General features: G+C 37.6%; 1 protein-coding gene and 1 long non-coding RNA gene across 4 annotated transcripts; one reads left to right on the top strand and one right to left on the bottom strand.

The window, feature by feature from the left end:
• The first annotated feature begins 3,622 nt into the window (after nucleotides 1-3,622).
• LOC139147670 (zinc finger protein 157-like) lies at nucleotides 3,623-13,043 on the top strand. Of its 2 annotated transcripts, XM_070718819.1 has the most exons (4): nucleotides 3,623-3,936; nucleotides 5,796-5,918; nucleotides 9,496-10,617; nucleotides 10,702-13,043. In XM_070718819.1, exons 1-4 carry the CDS (start codon nucleotides 3,789-3,791, stop codon nucleotides 11,331-11,333), a joined length of 2,025 nt encoding a protein of 674 aa, XP_070574920.1. In that variant the 5' UTR covers nucleotides 3,623-3,788; the 3' UTR covers nucleotides 11,334-13,043. The 2 variants fall into 2 exon arrangements, with proteins under 2 accessions (XP_070574920.1, XP_070574919.1); XM_070718818.1 differs by having other exon boundaries at nucleotides 3,624-3,936; nucleotides 9,496-13,041.
• Nucleotides 13,044-17,331: 4,288 nt separating this feature from the next.
• On the bottom strand, nucleotides 17,332-22,607 carry LOC139147667 (uncharacterized). Of its 2 annotated transcripts, none has more exons than XR_011555774.1 (4): nucleotides 22,547-22,607; nucleotides 21,763-21,855; nucleotides 19,108-21,002; nucleotides 17,332-18,554 (listed from the first exon to the last, which is right to left on the bottom strand). It is a non-coding gene; the product is annotated as an uncharacterized lncRNA (long non-coding RNA). The 2 variants fall into 2 exon arrangements; XR_011555775.1 differs by having other exon boundaries at nucleotides 22,399-22,547.
• Nucleotides 22,608-22,631: the final 24 nt, after the last annotated feature.

Genomic DNA, 22,631 nt, shown 5'->3' with positions numbered 1-22,631 from the left:
GAAAAACTGCCACTGTAACTTTTTTTGCGAATGAGATTGTCAGAGTGAAAGAAAAATGGAAGTTATCGTAGACATGCAGAGGATACTTGCAATGGGCGTTGATCATAACGGTACACCAATTTTGCAAGCGTCTTTAATGAAAAATTTCTCGCGCATTACGTACTGTATCCTAATTGCCTTACTTCCGAAATAAGGATTTTTTTAATACTATCTATCTATTAACAGAAGAAAGGTTAATAAAACAAATTATTTATTTTCAAATACATTACACAGACACGCGTAAATTCTCCAAAGGTTAAATAAATAATAGAAAGAATAATTCATAATGATATCGTCCTGGACGAGAAATTATATCCCGGCAGGCAGACTGAGAGGAAATTAATTTAATAGCATCATCAAGGGACTGATATTGGTAGCGATGATCAGGAGCATAGTCATTTTCTGCTTTTCTTGCTTCTCACTGCAGTTATGAATAAATCTCACGTTAGACAAGCGTAGTTAAGGGATAGTTAAGGGATAGCTCCGGGTGCTGATTTCGTTGGCTAAACAAATTTTCACAAGTAATGTGGAAACTATGAACATTTAGAATCGTTGGATGACATAGAAATATTTGTCATTGTTTTACTGACTTATCTACCAGACTATGCTATCTGAAAATGTAAAAACAGGGCATTAAAATATTTTTCAGATCCCTCCATATACACAGAGCAAAACTTTCACGTCCCCTTCGACTAACTTAGAATTTTCAAATCCCCTGATGAATTCGTCCACCCCCCCCTTCCAGTATTTGTGGACGCAGCCTATGTTGCCGTCAATAGTTCGGATATTACATCTGACCAGTCTTTCAGCATGGAGGGTTATGACATGGATACTCTGGTACAGCATGCAGGACAAGCACGGGAGGTCTGGAGTATGGACTCGACGGTGTGCCTCCCATTATGACCTGCGCAATATTCAGATTATCGGAGTTGGAAAATATTGGGGCACGTTCCTAATAATGGAAAGTGTTGTTCATGTTCTGGTACAGCAGTAGGTCACACACTTGGCGCCAGTTATGATGTCCGCAAAGATTTCGTTCACTACAACAAGACCTTTCAGGCAGAACGTCCAAACTCATTGTTATATATGAATATTATACTGTGACACTGTTTTATTCAAAAATAAGCTCCTCACAGATAGAACCGTTCAAACATTTGTAAAATAAATTAAAAAAAAGAGGGGAGACATCTGTCTTGAGGTGTCTTCGGGGATAATTATTGTAGTGAAACAGGCCCGAAATGTGGAGCAGTATTTTAAGTTTAGTTAAAGACTTTGCTCAAAAAAGCTAACGAAATGCAGAATTTAGTTTTCAACTAGCTTGCATGTCTACCTCTTCTGAAGCCGTTGCATATCATTAAACTAGTGAAAAAGGCGCACTTTGCCCCAATCAATATGACCTACTTCGATACCACAACATGAATGACTCTCTTCCTATGGCACGAAAATATTGCAGTCACCATGACGCCTTCTCGGTAAGGGACCGTTCAGTTTTTACGGCCGGGGGGGGCGGCAAAATCCAGGGGGGGGGGTATCGTAATTTTGGAATCCGCAAAGGGGGGGTCATCGCTTTTTCACTGGTAGGAAAGGGGGGGGTCACCACATTTTCAAAAACATAATACCAACAATAAAGTTCACTTTCTGCCATGGCCATGATCGACCCTCTTTACTACAATAAATATACATTATGTATTACCCATGACCCTCTTAACGGGCAGACGCCTTTGGCGGCCCACTCCAATTAGGTTTACTTCATGCAATGGCCATGATCCGACCCTCTTTACCGGCGGGCCGCCTGCGGCGGCCCACTACAATTAATTGACTTTATGTAATAACCCACGGCAATCTTACTGTAAAATTCCCAATTGAAGCCGCGGCTTGTATTAGAAACATTTTTGTGGGACCCCTGGGATCACGCACTGAATAATGGTAATGGCCGCGTGCCTTCCAGCGGCCCTGTCCAGTAAAGTCTACTTTATGCAATAGCCATGATCGACCCTCTTTACCGGCGGGCCACCTTTGGTGGCCCACTAGAATAAAGTTGACTTTACGTAATGGCCCATGACCCTCTTAACGGGAGGGCTGCCTTTGGCGAACCACTCCAATAAAGTTTACTTTATACAATGTCCATGGACATGAGTTGTCTATGGAAATGAAGTTAAAAATTGCCTTACAGTCCTAATTAACAGACGTTTCAATGGATGTGGCTGAGAAGTTTGTGCACTGGCATCTCTGCTACGCGAATAAAGTGCGCCGCGTACCGGAGTTCAAATCCAAACCATGCGGGTAAATTTGACATATGGGTTTTGGTTATTGTTCAGGGGGGGGGGAGGTCATCAATTTTTTTCGTCTGACAAAGGGGGGGGTGTCATCTTTTTTTCACAAAAAATGCAGGAGGGGGGGGTCTATATTTTTTTGAACACCGGCGACAAGATTTTGCCGCCCCCCCCCCCAGGCCGTAAAAACTGAACGCTCCCTAAGACTGCTCACGAGTACAACGGTACAAAAAGCTGTAATACAATGATTTCAATGAACAGAAACTCTGAAATATTCTGACTTGTTCAGTTCATTTTGTTGGATTTAGAAACTAGACGACGAAGCATCGAACGTCGAAGTTAGTTGCCAGCTCGACTTCACTTTTAAGTCTCTGACTTTGTACTTCTATGATGGCATTTAGTGGTGAGATGACGATTATCATTTATGTTTTTAGACGTGACACACTATATCCCTCCTTTCGCATATATGGCAGTGACTCAAAAATGAGCGATTTTTTTATTTTTCATCCAATGTCGACATACAGGATGCTTGGTTTGGGAAACCACGGAGGTAAAATTACTCCCTGGACAAAAGATATCTAAATTCAAAGTTGGAAATAAATTCAATGCAATCATTGTGCTCGTACTTGACCAATGACAGCCATGCTTACGGTTACCCCCGTACCCGACCCTATTTTCGGTAGTGGTCCAGGGGACGTGCCTCTGGTTCCAGACACAGTCACCCGTGGTCTATTCCGCTCTGCGTCTATATATATGCGCCCCATAGACGGAAATCACACGAAACGAGCGATTTTGAAGCAGATTAAGTATCAGGAGTGAATTTTGAGGACGATTAGGGAACGATCGACGGTTAGGGGCCTACATGATTGTTAATTTTCACAGTAAAATCGAACGTCGAAGATGACATGGTGGCGTCATCCCTAAACGAAATAGCCATTTGGTTTCCTGACTTTCTTCTTCTCAGGCATATGTACACGTGTCTATGGGGCGCTGGCGCATATGTATGATAACCGTCTGTTTTACAAAGCGTACTAAATTTGCAGTGCATATGGGGTAGCAAGAAATTCTTGACCCTTTTCTGTTTTCGCTATGAGAATTCAGTATTTACAAGAAAGTAACATGCACTCATAATTGGCTGAGGCCAACATGAAACGTTATGTTTACATATATGCAAAACACTATAGTAAATAAGGAAATACTCTGAAATATACATAGACGCTGATCACAAGTGACTGTGTTCCTGCAGGCCAGGTCTTGGTCACCCAGAATGCTCTGCGGGGCCCTCACACATCCGAATCCGAATCCCAGTCTGATAATAATCAGAAACATCGACGAGGTCTTCGCTAACTGCAAATCCCAATCGAGAAATTACGTGGTCTCTCACAATTTTTTGTGGTCTGCATAAATATCACAGTCGGACTTTCGGCACACATCTGTCACCCGCTTGCATTTCCTTGATGTAATTATTCTTCAGAAATGGAGTCGACGGCAACGTGCATGGACAGGGAACTGTCGTACGGCGAGACCCAGAATACATCGCGTAACACCAATGCAGGTCTTTGCACTGGGCCCTGGAGTTGTAGTGCTGATATAAACACTTGCGGATTTCCGTTCAGTTCTGAAGGTACGACTATGAATGGTGATCTCAAAGACGTATTTACAGTATCACGTATGCCAAAACCCACATGGAGTACGCAGAGAGGTATTTATAGCAGGGGGGTAACCATCAGTTCAAAAGCTACAAGGTGGATTGAGCCACGGTCCCTCCACAAAATCAAGTACATGAAGTATGACGACTGAAACTTGGGAAGTTCATATGTGCTGGCTTTGGGGTCCCTAATTCTGGAAAAGCCAGTTTTACCATTCATAACCCGTGCGATCTTTTACCAAAATGGACAAAAAAAGGTGGAGGAAGTTCAGTTTAGGGCTTCATCAACTTAATGTATTTTGAATCCTGGGGAAAATCGCCAAGCTTTGCGCTTTCTTCACGTGATATGACAGGGACCAGCTTCTGCTGGGTTTGGCCATAGACAGTAGAGGGGGAAGATGGACTCCCCCCCCTATACTGTCTATGGTTTTGCATTGTCCACTCCCTCATGTCCACGCCAGGCTGTGCGTATTTGCATAACGTATATAATAGTTATAAATGCAAATACGCACATCCTAGTGTAAACTAGCTGTGATATCGCAGCGGTACTTGTGGCATATATCAAACGCGCTCGGGTAAGGGTCATCGCCACAGTTCTGCTGCAAGCCAACGCATGCCCTTTTTTGGCAGTTTACTACGACACCAACGGGTGTCGTAGATTTTTATAGCTCACAAAATAATAAAATAGATAAAGCTTGGAATAAATCAAATTTTACCAACTGTATCGATGACTATCTATGACTCATGTTCAACTCCTGCTAACGAACCTGACTGTGACAACATGTATTTTCGACCTTTTTTCGGTGAGCTGATGATGGTTCCTGCTCAAATTTGAACTTTAGACCTCCAACATATTCAGTGTGTTGTACGCGTGATGGGCAAACATCGCAGAAACCGTTGACGGCTCACAGGAAAATGGTCAAAAATATGTGTTCTTATCGTCAAGGTAGTTAGCAGGTGTACAGAATTATTCAAAGGCTAATATGCTTCAGTATTTTGCGACTTTAAATTTACAACACCGTTGGTGTCGTAGTAAACTGCCAAAAAAGCCCATGCGTGGCTCGCAGCGGAACTGTGGTAATGACCCTTGACCTGAGCGTGTTCGATATACGCCACAAGTACTGCTGCGATATCACAGCCTAGTGTAAACATGAATGGCATGCCATACCCATAGTTTTCTGTTAATAAGATATGAACTGAAAAGGTTCAGGTGTCAGTACACATTGCAGTTGTCTGTCAATTAAAACTTTTGCCACATGTTTGCAACTTCATTGAAAGTTTTATGATCAACATCATGAAAATATTCACAATATACATACCAAGATTCATCAATTTTGATTTAGTCAATTCAAATATATATCCCTATTTAGGAAAGTTCATCAAATATGCAAATTAGTGATTAACTTTTATGTCACACCTTTATGTCTTTCATGGCGGATAAACCCTTGTTTGATCAATATTTGTAGCATATCTCATCCGTTCTTACTGTATGTGTGTTTTTTCTAAAATCATTAACTGTGCAAATGAGCATGAAATATGCAAACTACACCCACCAAAATCTAATCAGCTCTTGCCATTCTCAAACAGAATATGTGTACCAGATTTGATTCTGATCTGACGAGTTGTTTTTGAGATATCGGGTGCACAGACAGACAGACACACAGACAGACAAACATCACTGAAACATAACTCATGTGTGTGAATACGTGAGCTAAAAATAACAGCAGAGATATACAGGCCATAGGTTCATTTATTGTTCCGTATTGTGATGTTTTATAGTTGTTAGGTGCTTTCATTATTGCAAGGTTTTCAAATATTTTATTGATATATTTCAGAATGTTCAGCAGTTTGTGAAGCTAAAAGAAATGTTGGCCAGCTACATCAGCTAGGGAGATGTTTTGAAATGCTTTCAAAGACATTGTGTCAGCAATATCATGACAATGTATTATCAATGGAAAGTAAGTTTTGTATTTTCATGGGGTAGTAATAACCACAGCTATTAGTCAAGTCATGACAAGAAAATTTATCCTGCCTTGTTTACTGAGCAAATCGTAGAGATATGATCTCAAGACAGCACATCAACTTTTTAGCTGCCATTGAATATATCTCTGCAGTGTACTGTGCAGAACATTGGAGGTTTTTGTACACACAATGACACACACTCTCACACACGTATATATATATATATATATATATATATATATATATATATATATATATATATATAATATATATATATATATATATATATATATATATATATATATTATATATATATATATATATATCGTACTCGTCCGAGTATAAGCCCCTGCTCGTGTATAAGCCCCCCTACTGATTTCAGAGGATTTTAGAAGATGCATTACATCCGTGTATAAGCCCCTACCCTAGTGTAACTCAAATACAGAAAGGTTAGGAGAGTATATTTAGTCATTTAACTTGGTAAAATTACTTTTAGATAATAAAGAAACTATTAAAAGATGTTTAAACAATGGGAAACTGGAGTTTCCTTGACAGCATCGTAAGGAAAATGACACGTTTTCCCACTACTATCTTGATTCTTTGACCCTGTTCACCCCCTTCTCCTAAATAGAATAGTCTCACTCACGTCAGCCATTGTTTATTTTCATTCACGGCCACGATGTTTTCATTCTCTAAACAAGCCGTTTCTTTTGTTTGAAGCAATTATCCTTTCATTTGTGAAGACTATTCCTGGTGACTATTACAATTTTCACTGCTTAGTGTTGTTGTTTTCACAAGATGTAGAAAGTTTGATACCGGAATATTGAGGTGCCGTTCTGTGTAGGCAATGCATGCCTGTTCACATTACTGTTGATCAGCAGCATACATGACGTCTTTGTTTCAAGTTTGGGTTTTTTTTCGACGCTGAAATTTCACCAAAATGTCACTTCTCTATTCAGAGATTGTAAAATCAATTTCCTTGGATGTGTAAGTCGATTTTGAAAGCGATAGAATGATCGAGTGGTGTTGAATAAATCGTGCATAAAATTAGCATAAATTAAGCGTCCACAGCAGATAACATGGGGTTGCTCGAGTATAAGCCCCTCCCCTAGTTTTACGGCTGTTTAGTGTTGCCAAACCGGGGGCTTATACTCGGACGAGTACGGTATATATATATATATATATATATATATATATATATATATATATATATATATATATATATATATATATATATATATATATATATATATATATATATATATATATATATATATATATATATATAAGGGATGCTGGAGAATTGATTTTACAATTTCATCTCTACAACGTTGTTTCGTGAGTCGCGAAACTCACTCATCAGGAGACTAGACTGGAGTGAATCTACATGGGCTAAACATTGCTGGTTACACAGGTGGTGGAATTTTGGTAGAGATTGACAGTTGTTGCATAACAATATATTGCTGCTGCTATGAATATTCATGTTTACGGAGAGGACTGATTTACTTCGATGGATATACCGGGGGTTACTAGTTATTGCATAACAATGTCTTGCTTCTGTGGCGGCATGATGACACAAGTTCATTTCTTTTATTGAGTGTGGAACATTCTGGATGGCGGATGATACTAAATTTTTCTGTTAAACAAAGGTTGCACCGCTTGTTAGTACTGTCATATGGTTTGGCTTTGGCTAGGACCTTCCATGAGATATTGTGCATGATATTGTTGTCCTTTAGCGTCCAAATGTGTTTACTGAGTTCGGTGGAGTTTCTGGATTGTTCATGTCGGAATGATGTGATGTGGTTTCTGTATCTTGTCTTGAAGTTGTTCTCTGTAAGCCCAACGTACGTTTCGGAGGTGTTGTTGTCTGAACGTGTGACTGTGGCTTGGTAGACGATTGAGGCTTGAAGGCAGTTACCGTCGAGTGGGCATGTGTCTTTTTGCCGGCAGTTGCATGTCTTGCTGTTATCGGTGTTGTTGCTTTGAGGTCTCAAAATGCGTTTGTTGTGGCTGTCGATAATCTGCTTCGTGTTGTTCATGGTGCTGTAGCTGATCTTTATGGTGTTTCTGTTGAATATTTTTCTGAGCTTGTGATTTACCGGAAAACATTTGTCTACTAAGGAAAGGAATCTCTGTCCGATGTTGGTGCTTACATTTTTGCTAAATGGTGGGTTGTACCAGATGATGTTGTTTCTTTGCCTGTTTCTTCTTTTGTTTGTGGATGTCGGTTCGTATCGTAGAGTGTATTGGTATCCACTCTCGTCAAGTGCTTTTTGATATGGCGGGGTAGATTGGTCGAAGGAGGCTTGCATGGTCGGATGATAGGTTGGAGAGGTGCTTGTTGATTCCGGCTGGTATGTTCCTTATAGTGCTAATAGGGTGGTTGCTTTCACAGTGAACGTACTGGAGTGTGGTATTAGGCTTCGTGTAGGGTTGATATGTATTTGCGGCTAAGTTGAATGTGACATCGAGGAAGTTGCAGACAACAACACCTCCGAAACGTACGTTGGGCTTACAGAGAACAACTTCAAGACAAGATACAGAAACCACATCACATCATTCCGACATGAACACTCCAGAAACTCCACCGAACTCAGTAAACACATTTGGACGCTAAAGGACAACAATATCACGCACAATATCTCATGGAAGGTCCTAGCCAAAGCCAAACCATATGACAGTACTAACAAGCGGTGCAACCTTTGTTTAACAGAAAAATTAGTATCATCCGCCATCCAGAATGTTCCACACTCAATAAAAGAAATGAACTTGTGTCATCATGCCGCCACAGAAGCAAGACATTGTTATGCAATAACTAGTAACCCCCGGTATATCCATCGAAGTAAATCAGTCCTCTCCGTAAACATGAATATTTATAGCAGCAGCAATATATTGTTATGCAACAACTGTCAATCTCTACCAAAATTCCACCACCTGTGTAACCAGCGATGTTTAGCCCATGTAGATTCACTCCAGTCTAGTCTCCTTATGAGTGAGTTTCGCGACTCATGAAACAACGTTGTAGAGATGACATTGTAAAATCAATTCTCCAGCATCCCTATATATCTCGCTCTACTTTTGTATTGAGCACTTTGTATCGGACAAGTCGAACCGCATACTTCGTATATATATATATATATATATATATATATATATATATATATATATATATATATATATATATATATATATATATATATATATATATATATATATATATATATATATATATATATATTGCTATACTTGTCAGTGGTTGTATTATACTTATAAAAATTGAGGCGTGAGTTTGCGTATCTTATCTTTGGAAACATCTGTAGCAGTAGCTTTTGCTTTGGGGGGAGAGAGAGAGAGAGAGAGAGAGAGAGAGAGAGACAGTGTGAATGAGTAAGTGAGTGTATTAGATAGATGGTATTAGATAGAGAGATACATAGATGGATATGGATTTTCCCCTTACTGAAATCAGCTTAAATATTTTAGCTTACATTATCTCTTCATAGCTGTTTCATGACACCATGTCACTTCTTCACTTCTCCTATGGACTGTTGTTAAAATATCACTCTGCTTACACAGGTACATCAATAATCATACAAAGTCTTGTCCAACATGGTTGCATCACATTGGAGTTCACTGGATCCAGTGAAAAAATTCCTGAAGTAGACATCAATCAACAGACTGAACATGATCATACGGAAAACATATGGACAGCACACAAGGAATTTTTCAGTTCAGCGGAGTGCTTTCAAAGGGGAGAAAGTGATATACTGGTACACAATCTGCAAGAAGACAAGGGCAGTAGCCAGCTAAGATGTGAAAGCAAAGACTGTAAGATAAATGACAGTGAACTGAGTCTGTTAAAAAATGGTCTATCACAATTAGAACAGTGTCATCCCTATCCAGTGTCTTGTGCTATGATTGACTGGACAGGCAAACTAAATGACCATATTTTGATGCACACAGATGTTCAAAGCAGACAATATGAAAGCCAAGATAGTCATATAGCAAATGTTGGGACTCACACAGGTGTACAACAGCATGAATTCGAAGAGTTTGGTAGAACACTCACAGAGAAAAGCACTTTAATGAACTACATTCTGATAAACACAAATATCGGACTGTATTGGTGTGAAAAAAGTGGCATTTATAATGGACATTTGAAATACACAAATGTAAAACAAATTGACTTCAAAGAAAGTAGCAAAGCATTTCAAGAGAGGCAAAGGCAAAATCTTGATAGACGTAAATCAATGCATCCTGAGACACAAAGTATCAGACCTTATGAGTGTAAAGAGTGTGGTGCAACATTCAGTCAGACATGCCATCTGAAATCACATATGTTGACCCACACAAATATCAGGCCACATGAATGCAAAGAGTGTGATAGAACATTCACTTTGAAACAAAATCTGAGGAGACATATGTTGACCCACACAAATATCAGACCCAACGAGTGTACAGAGTGTGGGAAAATATTCAATCAGAAAAGCAATCTCAGGTCGCACATGTTGACCCACGCAAATATCAGACCCTACCAGTGTACAGAGTGTGGGAAAACATTCTGTGAGAAAAGCCATCTGAACTCACATATGTTAACCCACACAAACATCCGACCATATGAGTGTAATGAGTGTGGTAAAACATTTGTAGTGAAACAAAGTCTGGAGAAACATATGTTGACCCACTCAAATATCAGACCTTACAAATGTAACAAGTGTTGTAGAACTTTCAGTCAGAAAGGCAATCTGGAGAAACATATGTTGACCCACTCAAATATCAGACCTTACAAATGTAACAAGTGTTGTAGAACTTTCAGTCAGAAAGGCAATCTGGAATCACATATGTTGATAATACACACAGACGCCAAACCTTATGAATGTAAAGAGTGTGGTAGAACATTTAGTCACAAAAGTAATATGAAGTCACATATGTTGACCCACGCAAGTATTAGACCACATGAGTGTAAAGAGTGTAGTAGAACATTCATTAAAAAAGGCCATTTGAAGGAACACATGTTGACCCATACAAATATCAGACCACATGAGTGTAAAGAGTGTGGTAGAACATACAAACAGAAAAGCTATCTGAAAGTACATATGTTGACCCACACAAATATCAGACCACATGAGTGTAAAGAGTGCAGTAGAGCATTCGGATGGATTCAAAGTTTGAAGAAACACATGTTGACCCACACAAATATCAGACCACATGAGTGTAAAGAGTGTGGTAAAACATTCAGTCGGAAATGCCATCTGAACTCACACATGTTGACCCACACAAATATCAGACTTATGAGTGCAGAGAGTGTGGTAGAAATTCAATCGGAAAAGCAGTCTGAACTCACACATGTTGACCCACACATTTATGTCAGACCGTCTGAAGGCAAATATAAAAATGCAAATACCACATCGTAAGAGTGTGGTACAACATTCAGACTAACACACTATTGGAAGGCAGTTTTATATGTGAACATTAACCCACACAAATATCAGACCACTTGGGTATAAAGAATGTAGTGGAGCATTTAGGAGACAGACTCTTAAGAATTATATTGTGACACATTCATTTGTAAAGCCACATCAATGCAGGTATTGTTGTAAAACATTTACTAGGAAGAGTGATTGTGAGACTGATTACATGATACAAGGAGCAAGGCAACAAATAAATGATATATAGTGTGTGAACTTGAAGAGACAGTTGACCCATGCAACAATCAGAGCATTTGAGTGTGATGAATGTGGTAGATCAATCAAAGAGTAAATCTTTCTGATGGGAATACAAATTTACCCACACAATTAGCAGACCATGTTAGTTTAAAGAGTGATAAAGCACCTAATCAGAAAAGCCATCTGAAGTCAACATGTTGTTCAACAAAATATCAGACCCTATGAGTGTTATGAGTGTGATCCTTCATGTGTTATGAGTGTGATCCTTCATTTGCAGATGCAATAATAAGTCTGCAGCCAGCCAAATGGTAAATGACAAGCAAAATAACCAGTTATTCATAAACAGTTTGGTTATTAACGTTGCTGATGCAGCATTCCATTGTTTCGCATAGTGATAGCGTTTGAATATTTCTTTGTTTCGGTAAATCTTGTAAGTTGAATGCTTTTTTGACATAATTGTTGACTTTGATCACTGAAGAGAGAGAGAGAGTGCATATATTTTGATTGATTTATGTAGGAAGAGCATGCATGTCTGACACAGACAACATATTGCAATGGCTAGCTACTCAATACTGATTTGAGTATTTGAGTACAATATTCAATGTTGTTTCGTTCACTGTTATTACCTGCATTTTGGCCAAAATACCATCAGAATTTTCTTGTTGGTACCTGAAATCATGCACCAGCATACATTTAATTGTCAACGTCACAATGCTTGACTGTAGACCATGAATACATTGACTGCGTATATGCAAGTCAATCGGTATCATAACCAAAACATTTTAATATAGCTACATTTGTGCTGCCCACCGCCCGAAGCAAGCATGATACAGTTTACGAGAAAGTTAACTCAAAATTCTACAGTAAGAATTTCTCCTGTGGACAAATATGCATGCTATGTTGTAAGACTCTCTTGAATATCTGCATATAAAATATTTTGTACCTGTCAGAAAATCAGAGGAAATGAACAAGTCAGGGTGATGTTATTATTTATTTCTATTGTTATTATTTGTTTCTTGGTATATACCAGGTACTTACAGACAACATTTCCTTGTCATTTAATTGATTGCCATGATATTTAGTTGGTTTTTCACCCTATTGTATGTAGTTCCTTTCAAATTCAAAATGTTTTTTGCCTAAACACACAATTGAAGAGAGTAAGATGATTATAGAGTAAGATGAACTGTTGAACTTACAGTCTCTCTGCATGATTGAATAAACATTTTTTCATTTCAAGGGAAACGGTCCTCAGAACTGCGTCTGTGCTAGTTTTATGTTTACAAACAATGTATTTTGTGCACGATATCTATTAATTTGTTCTACTGATCACCAATGTGGGGGCTTATCGCCAAAGAAAACGCCTAATACCAATGAAAATAAAACATTCCAGTTCAATATTTTTTGCCAAAGTTTATAAAAATCACACTTCAGTGACTTTGATCTGAAATATTTTCTCCATGGCTATCATGAAACCTTTTTTTTCAATTCTGATTAGGACTCTTAATAAATAAATTTCAAAACAAAGTGTAAAACAATAGTGGTTGTATGATCTCAGATCGAACTGATTGATTCAATATTTTGGTGTCCCTCGCCATGTTTTTAGCTACTATAGACTATAGTCTGTAGAAGCTATTGGGATGGGTATCCGTCCGGCGTCAGTCTGTATGTATGTATGTATGTATGTATGTATGTATGTATGGCCGTTTGTGAGGCGTCCGTCCACTCAAATATCTTGAGAACCGCAGTACTTACTGATTTGATATTTGTTGTGTAGATGAAAAATATGATTTTGAGAAACTGTTTTTTTTTAATTTTTTGATATAGTTGAAAATAGGCAAATTAATGCCAAAAAAGGCGTTTTTGGTAAAAAAATTTCTTCATAACCGCTGGTCAGACAGCTTTGTTATTAAGTATACAGGTCCCTAGGGACAACCCAACTTAGATTTGTTCAAATTGTGATGAAATATGCAAATGTGTATTTTAAAAGGAATTTTTTTGTCATTTTTGGTCAAAATTTGACTTACATTGTATGTAATTCTTGTACTGTATAAACCCTGTCAATTCACCATAATCAATATGATTTTAAATAATTGAATTAATTAGGAAATCATCAAAGCCAAAATAATTTTAGTGTAGAATTATCAGAAAGTTCAACTTTTTTTGACAGCTCAGTGAAATGGTTACCATCTTGGAGGATTAATACATGCAAAGGCAACTTTCCTGAATCCCAACTTTGACATATTCTGAACCGTCAATTATTTTGCCCTGTATGTTATCTAAAAGAAATTGCTCAAAATGGTTTGTCATGATAGGGTGGTCAAATAAATAGAGATAGAGAAAGTTCTAATTTCCATTTATGGTTGACTTGGTAAGGATAAAATAAGATTACTTTTTGAGGAAAAAATAGAGTGGTCAATTAAAAGAGTGGTCAAAGTGATAGGGTTTTTATGGTAAAGCTGGGCTGTAAGATTCTTCGTGCTATTTATAGCAATTATGCAATCTGTGTAAACAGTGCGATGAAAGTGTAACATGATTCCTTATAATGCTTTTGATGACCTTGAACTTCTTAAGTTACAAACATTTGTCTCTTCAGTGTGCTTTCTCTGAGTACGTACTGTCTCAACTTATTCAACAGAACTTACTTACAATGTTAATTTGAAAGTTAAAATGTGCTTGGTTAATAGGATGAAAATACTGGTATTAAAAGATAACCTGCTCAAGATTCTTTATAACCTGACAGATATGCTGTTTTATTATGACGTAAATCTTGATTTAAGCAAGTCTTGTTTACTTTAATACAATGTAATTAACTCTCGTTTATTTGCTATTACAGACTAATATAGACTGATGAAATATGCAAATCTGTATTTTTACAGAATTTTTTTCCATTTTTGGTCAGACCATCCTGAAATGAGCTATCAAAGATATCGACCTTCAAATACAATGTAATTAACTCTCGTTTATTTGCTATTATAGACTAATATAGACTGATGAAATATGCAAATCTGTATTTTTACAGAATTTTTTTCTATTTTTGGTCAGACCATCCTGAAATGAGCTATGTCAGACAGCTTTAATATTTGGTTTACATGTCCCTAGGATGACCTTAGTGAGATAATTTCATACGATCAGGAAATACTTAATTTTGTATCCATGTCTATAGTAGCTTCAGGGAATTAGGCCCTATGTTTAAACACTTTTAACAAAAAACTTTAACTTTTAAAAAATAACTGACTTTAAACAAAACATTTGTCTCTCAAAAGCGTATTTTGTATTAAAAATAGAAGTAAAAATTGTTCAAGAGTTTAAGATTTTTGCTGAGCGCGAACTGTGATATAACCTTATGTCTTTAGAGCAGAAAACTTCAATTCTTTAAAGAAAAGTTTTATTTTCCAAGATTAAAATTAATGTCTTTATGGGAAAAAGATTTTCTCAGAGCAGCAAATTGAAATACATTGAATAAACCTTTTTTTCTAAATGGAGCGAAATTATTTTCTGAAGACGAATGAATAAGACATGTTTCCTACATATTAGTGTGATTTAAGAATTTGGTAAAACTGAACTGAGAAAGAACGAAAAAGGAAGGATGAAAAAGTCAAACTTACTGTTCTTCAGAGCGCAATTTAGTTCTAAAGGAGAAATATTTCATGTGAGGGCGCAATCACCTATAATGCATTGAAAACTCTTTCTGGCGAGAGTAACATATTCGGGGAAGAGTAAAACATTTTTTCCGACAAGCGCAAAACTTTATTATAACGGCGGCGGAATTAAAAGTATCCCACCATGCAATACCCAAGTTTGATGACCCAGTGTTTCCGGGACAACCATGACTGACTTCATCGGCGTTACGGGCACGCTAGCCCGGCACTGCCTGCGTACGATGCTGTGTGTTCCCGGCGTTATACAGACCTCCAGCCTGTATATCGCCGGGAACAAACAGCATTAGGCCTATACCACAGGCTACCCAGACAGTATTAAAATGCTTATTATTGAGTTTTTCTCACTGTTTTCTCTATCAGTTCCTCTCCTTTTCTTCATCAAAGTCCCTCTATGGATATATGGACTGTGTCTTCATGCTCTGACTGATCGGAGTAAATAAAATAAACGGTTATATAATCTAACCTAGCCTCTTAACCCTTTATTCATTGTATACCCATTACAAGGACGTTTATCTCTCATATACACATCTTGTAATTAATAGTCAACGCAACTAATTATACTAATCCGCTGACTTATCAAGAGTTGGTCAACATTGCAAAGATAGAGATGTAAATGAAATTTACCAATTTCAGTAACCTTTCCTATCTTTTGCGATGTTGACCAACCCCTAAAATCCCTGATAGGCCTAAGTCCACGGATTAGCATAATTAGTTGTGTTGACTAATTAATTACAAGATTTGTATATGAGAGATAAACGTCCTTGTAATGGGTGTACAAAACTACAATGAATAAAGGGTTAAAGCCGCACTTTTCAATCCAGTTCTCGCATTAGTGGAGTTCTCCTCCCAGTCAAACATTTGGCCAGTACGATATTTGATTTCTATTACATTGATTACACAAACTGATCTTCACCTTTTGTCACATTTTGCTAATCCTGCAAACAGAGTTTATGCAAGCTTTTGATTGACGGTCGGTTCAAATCACCAACGGTCATCGATTCCCATCACAAACGCTCGAATTTCCTAAAACATTGTCTTCAACTCGCGTTAGACTTTGAATATAACCACAGAGTTCGATCGGCAGCAACTTCGCACTGACCGCTGGCAGTCTGTCTGTGTTTTTGCGGTCGGGGAAAACTAAAAAGTGGCATTTTCTGGAGCGTGTGCCCACGTGTTGCCTGTTTGGTGTCCACTTACACAATGAACGCAGCCATACCTTGGCGTCCTTTAAAGGGAGGCTCCGCCTTTAAGAGGCTAGGTTAGATTATATAACCGTTTATTTTATTTACTCCGATCAGTCAGAGCATGAAGACACAGTCCCTATATCCATAGAGGGACTGTGATGAAGAAAAGGAGAGGAACTGATAGAGAAAACAGTGAGAAAAATCAATAAGGCCAGGAAGAAAAAATAAATTGTTCATCGGAATCGCCGCTTCTACTTTGGCATATTTGGATTTTTTTTTTTGGATCGCGGCAAATTCTTACTTCCGCATTTATATTTTTAGTACTGCCGCTGGTGGCGCCCTACACTGTGTCGGGTTTTCGCGGGCACGGGATTTTGAATGAGACTTCATACGTGTTATACGTTCGGATTTAGTTACCGCCAACACGTTGTTGTGACGTCTGAATTTGGCGAATCACGACCCAAAGGGCGTCGATTTGGCCAGAAATTTGCTCGTTTTGTAAAGGTTAGTACATGTCACATCATGAGTATTAATTTGATCGCCAACATTCGACGTGATGGCCAACAGTTAGTTCCAGAGACGCTATTCAGTGTTTGTCCTGATATTACGTTCAGCGATTTGTTCAACAAGATCGTGACAGCAGATGGACGGTGCATCCGATTGAATGAAAACTGCATCGAAAGTATAAAAATTTACGGCAATGACAAAACACATGGTTGCGTCGATGTTAAAGTACGATCTGAATGATGACTATATAACTTCACTCCGATCACAGTCACGTACAGTGTGTTAGACCATTGTGTAAAATGTGTATAATTGACAGTCACCAGTAGAAATCAAATGTTATGTCACTTTTATCAAAATAGAGTTTTTAACACAAATGGAAAGAACACTAACCAAATATTGTTTGTGCAAAGTTTCACAGTTTTATTCCATTAACTTCCGTATAAAATTGCCTTTGAAAAAGCCATACAGAAGCACTGACATCTACGTCACCACACTGTACAGTACCGGTACATCTTCAGCCACACATTCTGCACTGAGAGACATGTAAATTGATTGGCAATGGCAAAGTTGCATTCACAGTTATAGAATTACTATCACACGAAGAATGTTTTACTTGTACTGACACGAAAAAATTAAGATTCATGGATTTCTATTGAAAATTGGTTTCCATGGTAACCTTTTTGAGATGGGAATAAGAAAAGAGTTGATGTACAAGTATTAAGCATGTGTGGAATTTACCCCTTCTCATAGGATTACATTTAGAATTGCTGGTTTAAATGAACTTGCACTATTGTCATTTTCATGAAAATTTGCAGAAAAGGTCAGTCAAAAGAAATAAATAATAGTGATAAAATAAAATTGCATGGTCATCGCACTCAAGCTTGAGATAAACAGCATTAAATGATTTTGTCCATAGAAAAAGCATGGGTGAAAAAATGATCACTCAGCATTTTTTCTCATAAATGTTGAAATTCATGGTCTTGTATCTCACAAACGAGTGCAATGACCCTCATATATTATTACGCATTTTGATAATACTTTCAAAAAAGAATCCAAAAGACAACAATTTATAGAAATGACAACACTTTCAATTTTACCGATCGTATATTCTTAAGAGACTTCTTTGAGATTTCACAATGGAAACTAATTTTCCACAACAGTACATATGGCATTGCAGTAAAAACAGCCTTGAAAACTAAATAATTATGTACCATTGTCATGGGTTCAGGTTAAAAACATACAATGCTTTATTATTACTAGAGACTAGTGGACAAACTTTTCAACTGAGCTTCATGACAATTTTACATTTCCATGGAAACTAATTTTCTGCAACATCATGATTCATCCGTGAAGCAAATACAGACATGTGTTCAGGTCAAAATGTCCAATGCTTTCATATCATTATCACAGTCCACATGAGAAGAAAGACAGTCACTTTATATATTCCATAAAAGTGGGCAAAGTCAGTGTCACTATGCACATACTACACTGGTCTGCCTGGTAGAAATGGCAGTCTTCTGTCTTCGGGTATCCATCTGTTGTACATGATGATCAGATGTTGTCTCTTTGCTGTGGAGATAATATGGAGTTGACGGTATGCTACAGGTACGCCATCTGCACTGGGGTCAATTACCAGGGAGAAAATATAAATGAAATATTATAAACAAAGTTGCTTGTTAATTTCATTTTCATAATATAAGAGGAAAATAATCAATACACGGACATGTACACTAAACATGTTTCAAGTAAGGGTTTTTAAACAACTCCACAGATTCAATGGTATAATATCAGAAAAAACCTGACACAATTTACCAAATACACGAGCAAAGACACGATCAAATATGTCAGATTATCTAGCCATGCAGAGCATATCGTCTCATTAACAGTGAATAAATTGCTTTGTACAAACTGAATAACATAAAAATATCATCAATGAGACAGAGACGCTCACTTTTTTTTGCAGAATGGGTTTTAATACTATTATATATCAGGGAAAAAAAATATAGATACAAAATCCAGATACTTCTACGTGACAAATTTGATCAGTACTTCAAAAGATATACCTGTATTAAAGTATTTCTAAGTTATGCTAAATTTTGCTTGTTGTCAACTGACCTGTACAAGCTTATGGCTGCATATTTCAGAAGTTTAAGAGTAGTGCAGTATACTTACTATTTGAGGACTTTGCTGCCAATCTCCATCCCAGCACAGTGTTCTGACTTCGCATCTCACACTATTTGGTTGTCTGCAAGCTCTGATGTCATGCAACTGCTGGATACCAGGTAAGTCAGAATACTTTGATGTTATAACATCTCTCCAATCACTAATGTAATCTGCCCCTGACAGGATATTTGCATTGCCATACATTCCGGCTAGGTCTAGAAGTTCCGGCAAGGTAAATACATCACTCACACGGTAAGTATGGGCAATACCGGCAAAAACCCAGTCTGGAATAAACTTTGTGTGACCCGGTAGCATGAAGGAGGCTCTACAGGAGTTAAACCTTGATGTCATCTCTTGTAACCATCCACTGAGATATTTGTTTTTGTTGATAGCTGCATTATCCATGAAAACTTGGACATCTCCTGCCCAGTCTGGTACTTTAGTATTGATATGCCTGGTAAGTAGTGACAGAGTGTGGTCTGCACATTTTGGTCCAAGTCTCTCGTCAAACAGGAAAATATGGGCCTGTCCAGTACATTAATCAATGATACAACAAATATCAACATTTAGTTTCATTTTGTAGTAGGTACTTGCTGGTTGAGCTGATCTACCCCAGTATGGTATCTGTTTAGTCATTTGATAATCGAGGGACAACACAGCAACAAAACTGTCTTTAAGATCATCAAGTTCGGCCCTATCATCATCTAACAAATTGTCTTTATCTTCAAGCTGCCTTGTTCTTTTACCTTGAGTGAAGCATTTGTTTACATTGTCTTTGTAGTATCTGTATCCTTGCTGAGCCTGTTCTTTGTGTTTCCGTAATTCTTCTTCCACCGATTTCTTGTTATTTTCAAGTTTAGTCATTTCTTCTTCATCGGCATTTCCAGACCGAGTTTTTCTTCTCATGATGGCTGTAGTTGAGGAGATCATTTGAAGCAATTCCTTGCAAGTATCACAGTAATCAGTTTGATGTGGCATAATCCCATGTTTTGGTCCGTGTCCATCTAGCCATCTTTTTGCAGAAGAGTTACTACATGTTGACTTGCCTTGTTCATTTTGTGTACGGTTAAACTCACCAACAACTGATCATTTCATTTTAATGTCAAAATTACTTTCATCAGGCTTTGGAGTATTAATCCTACTAAATTTGGGTGTGAAAAAGTACTGAACCAATGATGAATTAGATCTGCCATTGTGTTGACTGTTCATGTCAACAAAGCTTAGAAACTGTTCTTGTAGATCTGTCTTTGCGTGATAACTTGGTTTTCCAACCAGGCCATGTTGTGGTTTCTCTGCAACTACTTCCACTCTTTCATTTTCACCGACAGTGGACCACCACTGATGAAAGGTTTCTTGGACTGCACGTGGCATTATGACATTGTTTTCAAGTCTCTGATTGACAACTTCTTGCTTGGTGATTATTTGTGTGGGTTCCTGCTGTAGATTTCTCGTAACTTTGCTAGTCTTTCAGAACCTACTCCTAAAACTTGAACTATGAATGGTTGACAAAACTGATAATTCCCAAGTACATCAAACACATTTTCGAGGAGCCAGTCATTTTTTTGCTGATGTTTCGATGATGCCTTTGTCTCTTCTTGGGATGTGGGTAACACGCTCGGCGTTTAAGAAGTTGATCAGCAGGATGTATAATGGATGTGAAACTCTCCTTAGCACTGTTGAGAATGGGGGAACACTTACTACATGGGTATCTTGGAGCCTTTTCATTTCTGTCAAGTTCTTGTAAATGTCTGGAAAGCTGTGGTTTTAACATGTATGCCCCTCTTGCAAATCCTTCCAAATAATTTTCTAATTGATTCTCACTTCTGATTTCTCTTGCAGATGGAGAAAAGTCTGAATCTTGTGAACTCTTGTAGCTGGAGCACTGGGATTCCTCTTGTGACATACTGAAATATAAGAACAAAATAAAATCAATTTTTTTTCAGCTGTCTTGGAAATATCAAACTGACAAATAAAGTATGCAATGATTAGCTGCCTAAGTTGTTGATCAATTCATTAGCTAGTGTTGGTTCAGTTGGTTGACATCTCTTCAAATAAACATTATGTATAGTGAGAGCTTCAATCACTAGATGATACCCTGTTACAGAAATGCTAATCTGGAATTGTGTCCAATTTGACTCTGTGTGATATAAGTATTGTCCGGGTGTATAAATCTGTTTACCAAATGTCTGGTGTCATTCAATGTACCACACCAATCTCCTGAATGAAATTACACTGCTGAAGTGTAAACGTCAAGTAAAAGGTTCTGTGCTTGCACCTGTCATTGTGTTTGGAACCATGATCCAAAGATGCATTGGATTAACACACACAGTACAAATAATATTTATGGCCCTGATATGTATTTTGGAGCCCAAGGTGTATGGCAGGCCATTCCGGGTCTGATGTTAACTCACAATTATGATAATACTAAATACTACAGATATGTGGAGGAGATACACAGCAAAACACTAGATACCAAGTGCAAAGGTCTTTTCAGTGTGGCTCATATTGGAAATATTTGCTAAAAATGGTCTGCTATGTCAAAAATAACTTGAAATATATTTTCTACATCATATTTTATTACCATCTGACAGGAAATTCTGGTATATAATAATCAACAATGCAGACCTTTGTGACATGATATTTATATACAACAACGACACTTACTTTAAATGTGGACAGCAAGGACTTTAGGCAGCTATGGAAAACTATGTTGGCATCAGAACAATTAATTTCAATTTATACATATTGCACTTGAACCTGAAAGAATGAAAAGAAAATTGATTAGTAAACAACAATAAGTTTTTAGGATTTAAGAACAGTCAAAGGTTTTGCAATCAAATCTTGATGAGAATTTTTCTACGCAAAATAGGTAGGTGTAGCCTGCTAGTAGAAAAAGTAGAAATCTTGAACACGGTTTTCTGACCGTGAAAAAAAAGGAACATGACCAAAATCTACAAAATATTTGCATATTCAACAGAAAATCTGAACACATGCTCTACCATAACAGAACTTACCTGCATGCCAGTTATCACAAAACAAACAGTGACATAATTGATTTTACAATTTTAGTGTTTCAAAATCTTTCTATTATTTTAGTTCACTTTCTGATCCAAGTCACTTTTTTATGAATAAATGCAAACAACATACAAATAAACCCAGGCCATCTTTATGAACTGAATGCCAAGGCAATACAAACAGATTTTTTTTTAAGTCTGAATAATGAGCAGTACTACTAGTTGAAACAAAACTCTAGCCCCCAATAATATTATCAGCTGTACAAACACAGACAAGTATACTCACGTAATTAGACTGCAGTGATGGGTCTGTTCAATCACGTCAACATCATCTTGACAACACAAACTGCAAATATAGAGGCTGCTTGTTTGTTTATACTCTCGGACTGGATCATCCCATGGCAAATTACTATTAACTGATTAAATATACGTACCTATTCAGCCTTCACTAAGCAAGAGCCATGTCCATGCCACACAGGACGCTAGCTTTCCCACAATCCCATTCGATTTGTACCAACG

Source organism: Ptychodera flava, chromosome 13 (assembly GCF_041260155.1).
Source record: "Ptychodera flava strain L36383 chromosome 13, AS_Pfla_20210202, whole genome shotgun sequence".
NCBI classification, from domain to species: domain Eukaryota; kingdom Metazoa; phylum Hemichordata; class Enteropneusta; family Ptychoderidae; genus Ptychodera; species Ptychodera flava.
Note: the sequence above shows the minus strand (reverse complement) of the source record. Positions and strands in the feature narration are given on the sequence as shown.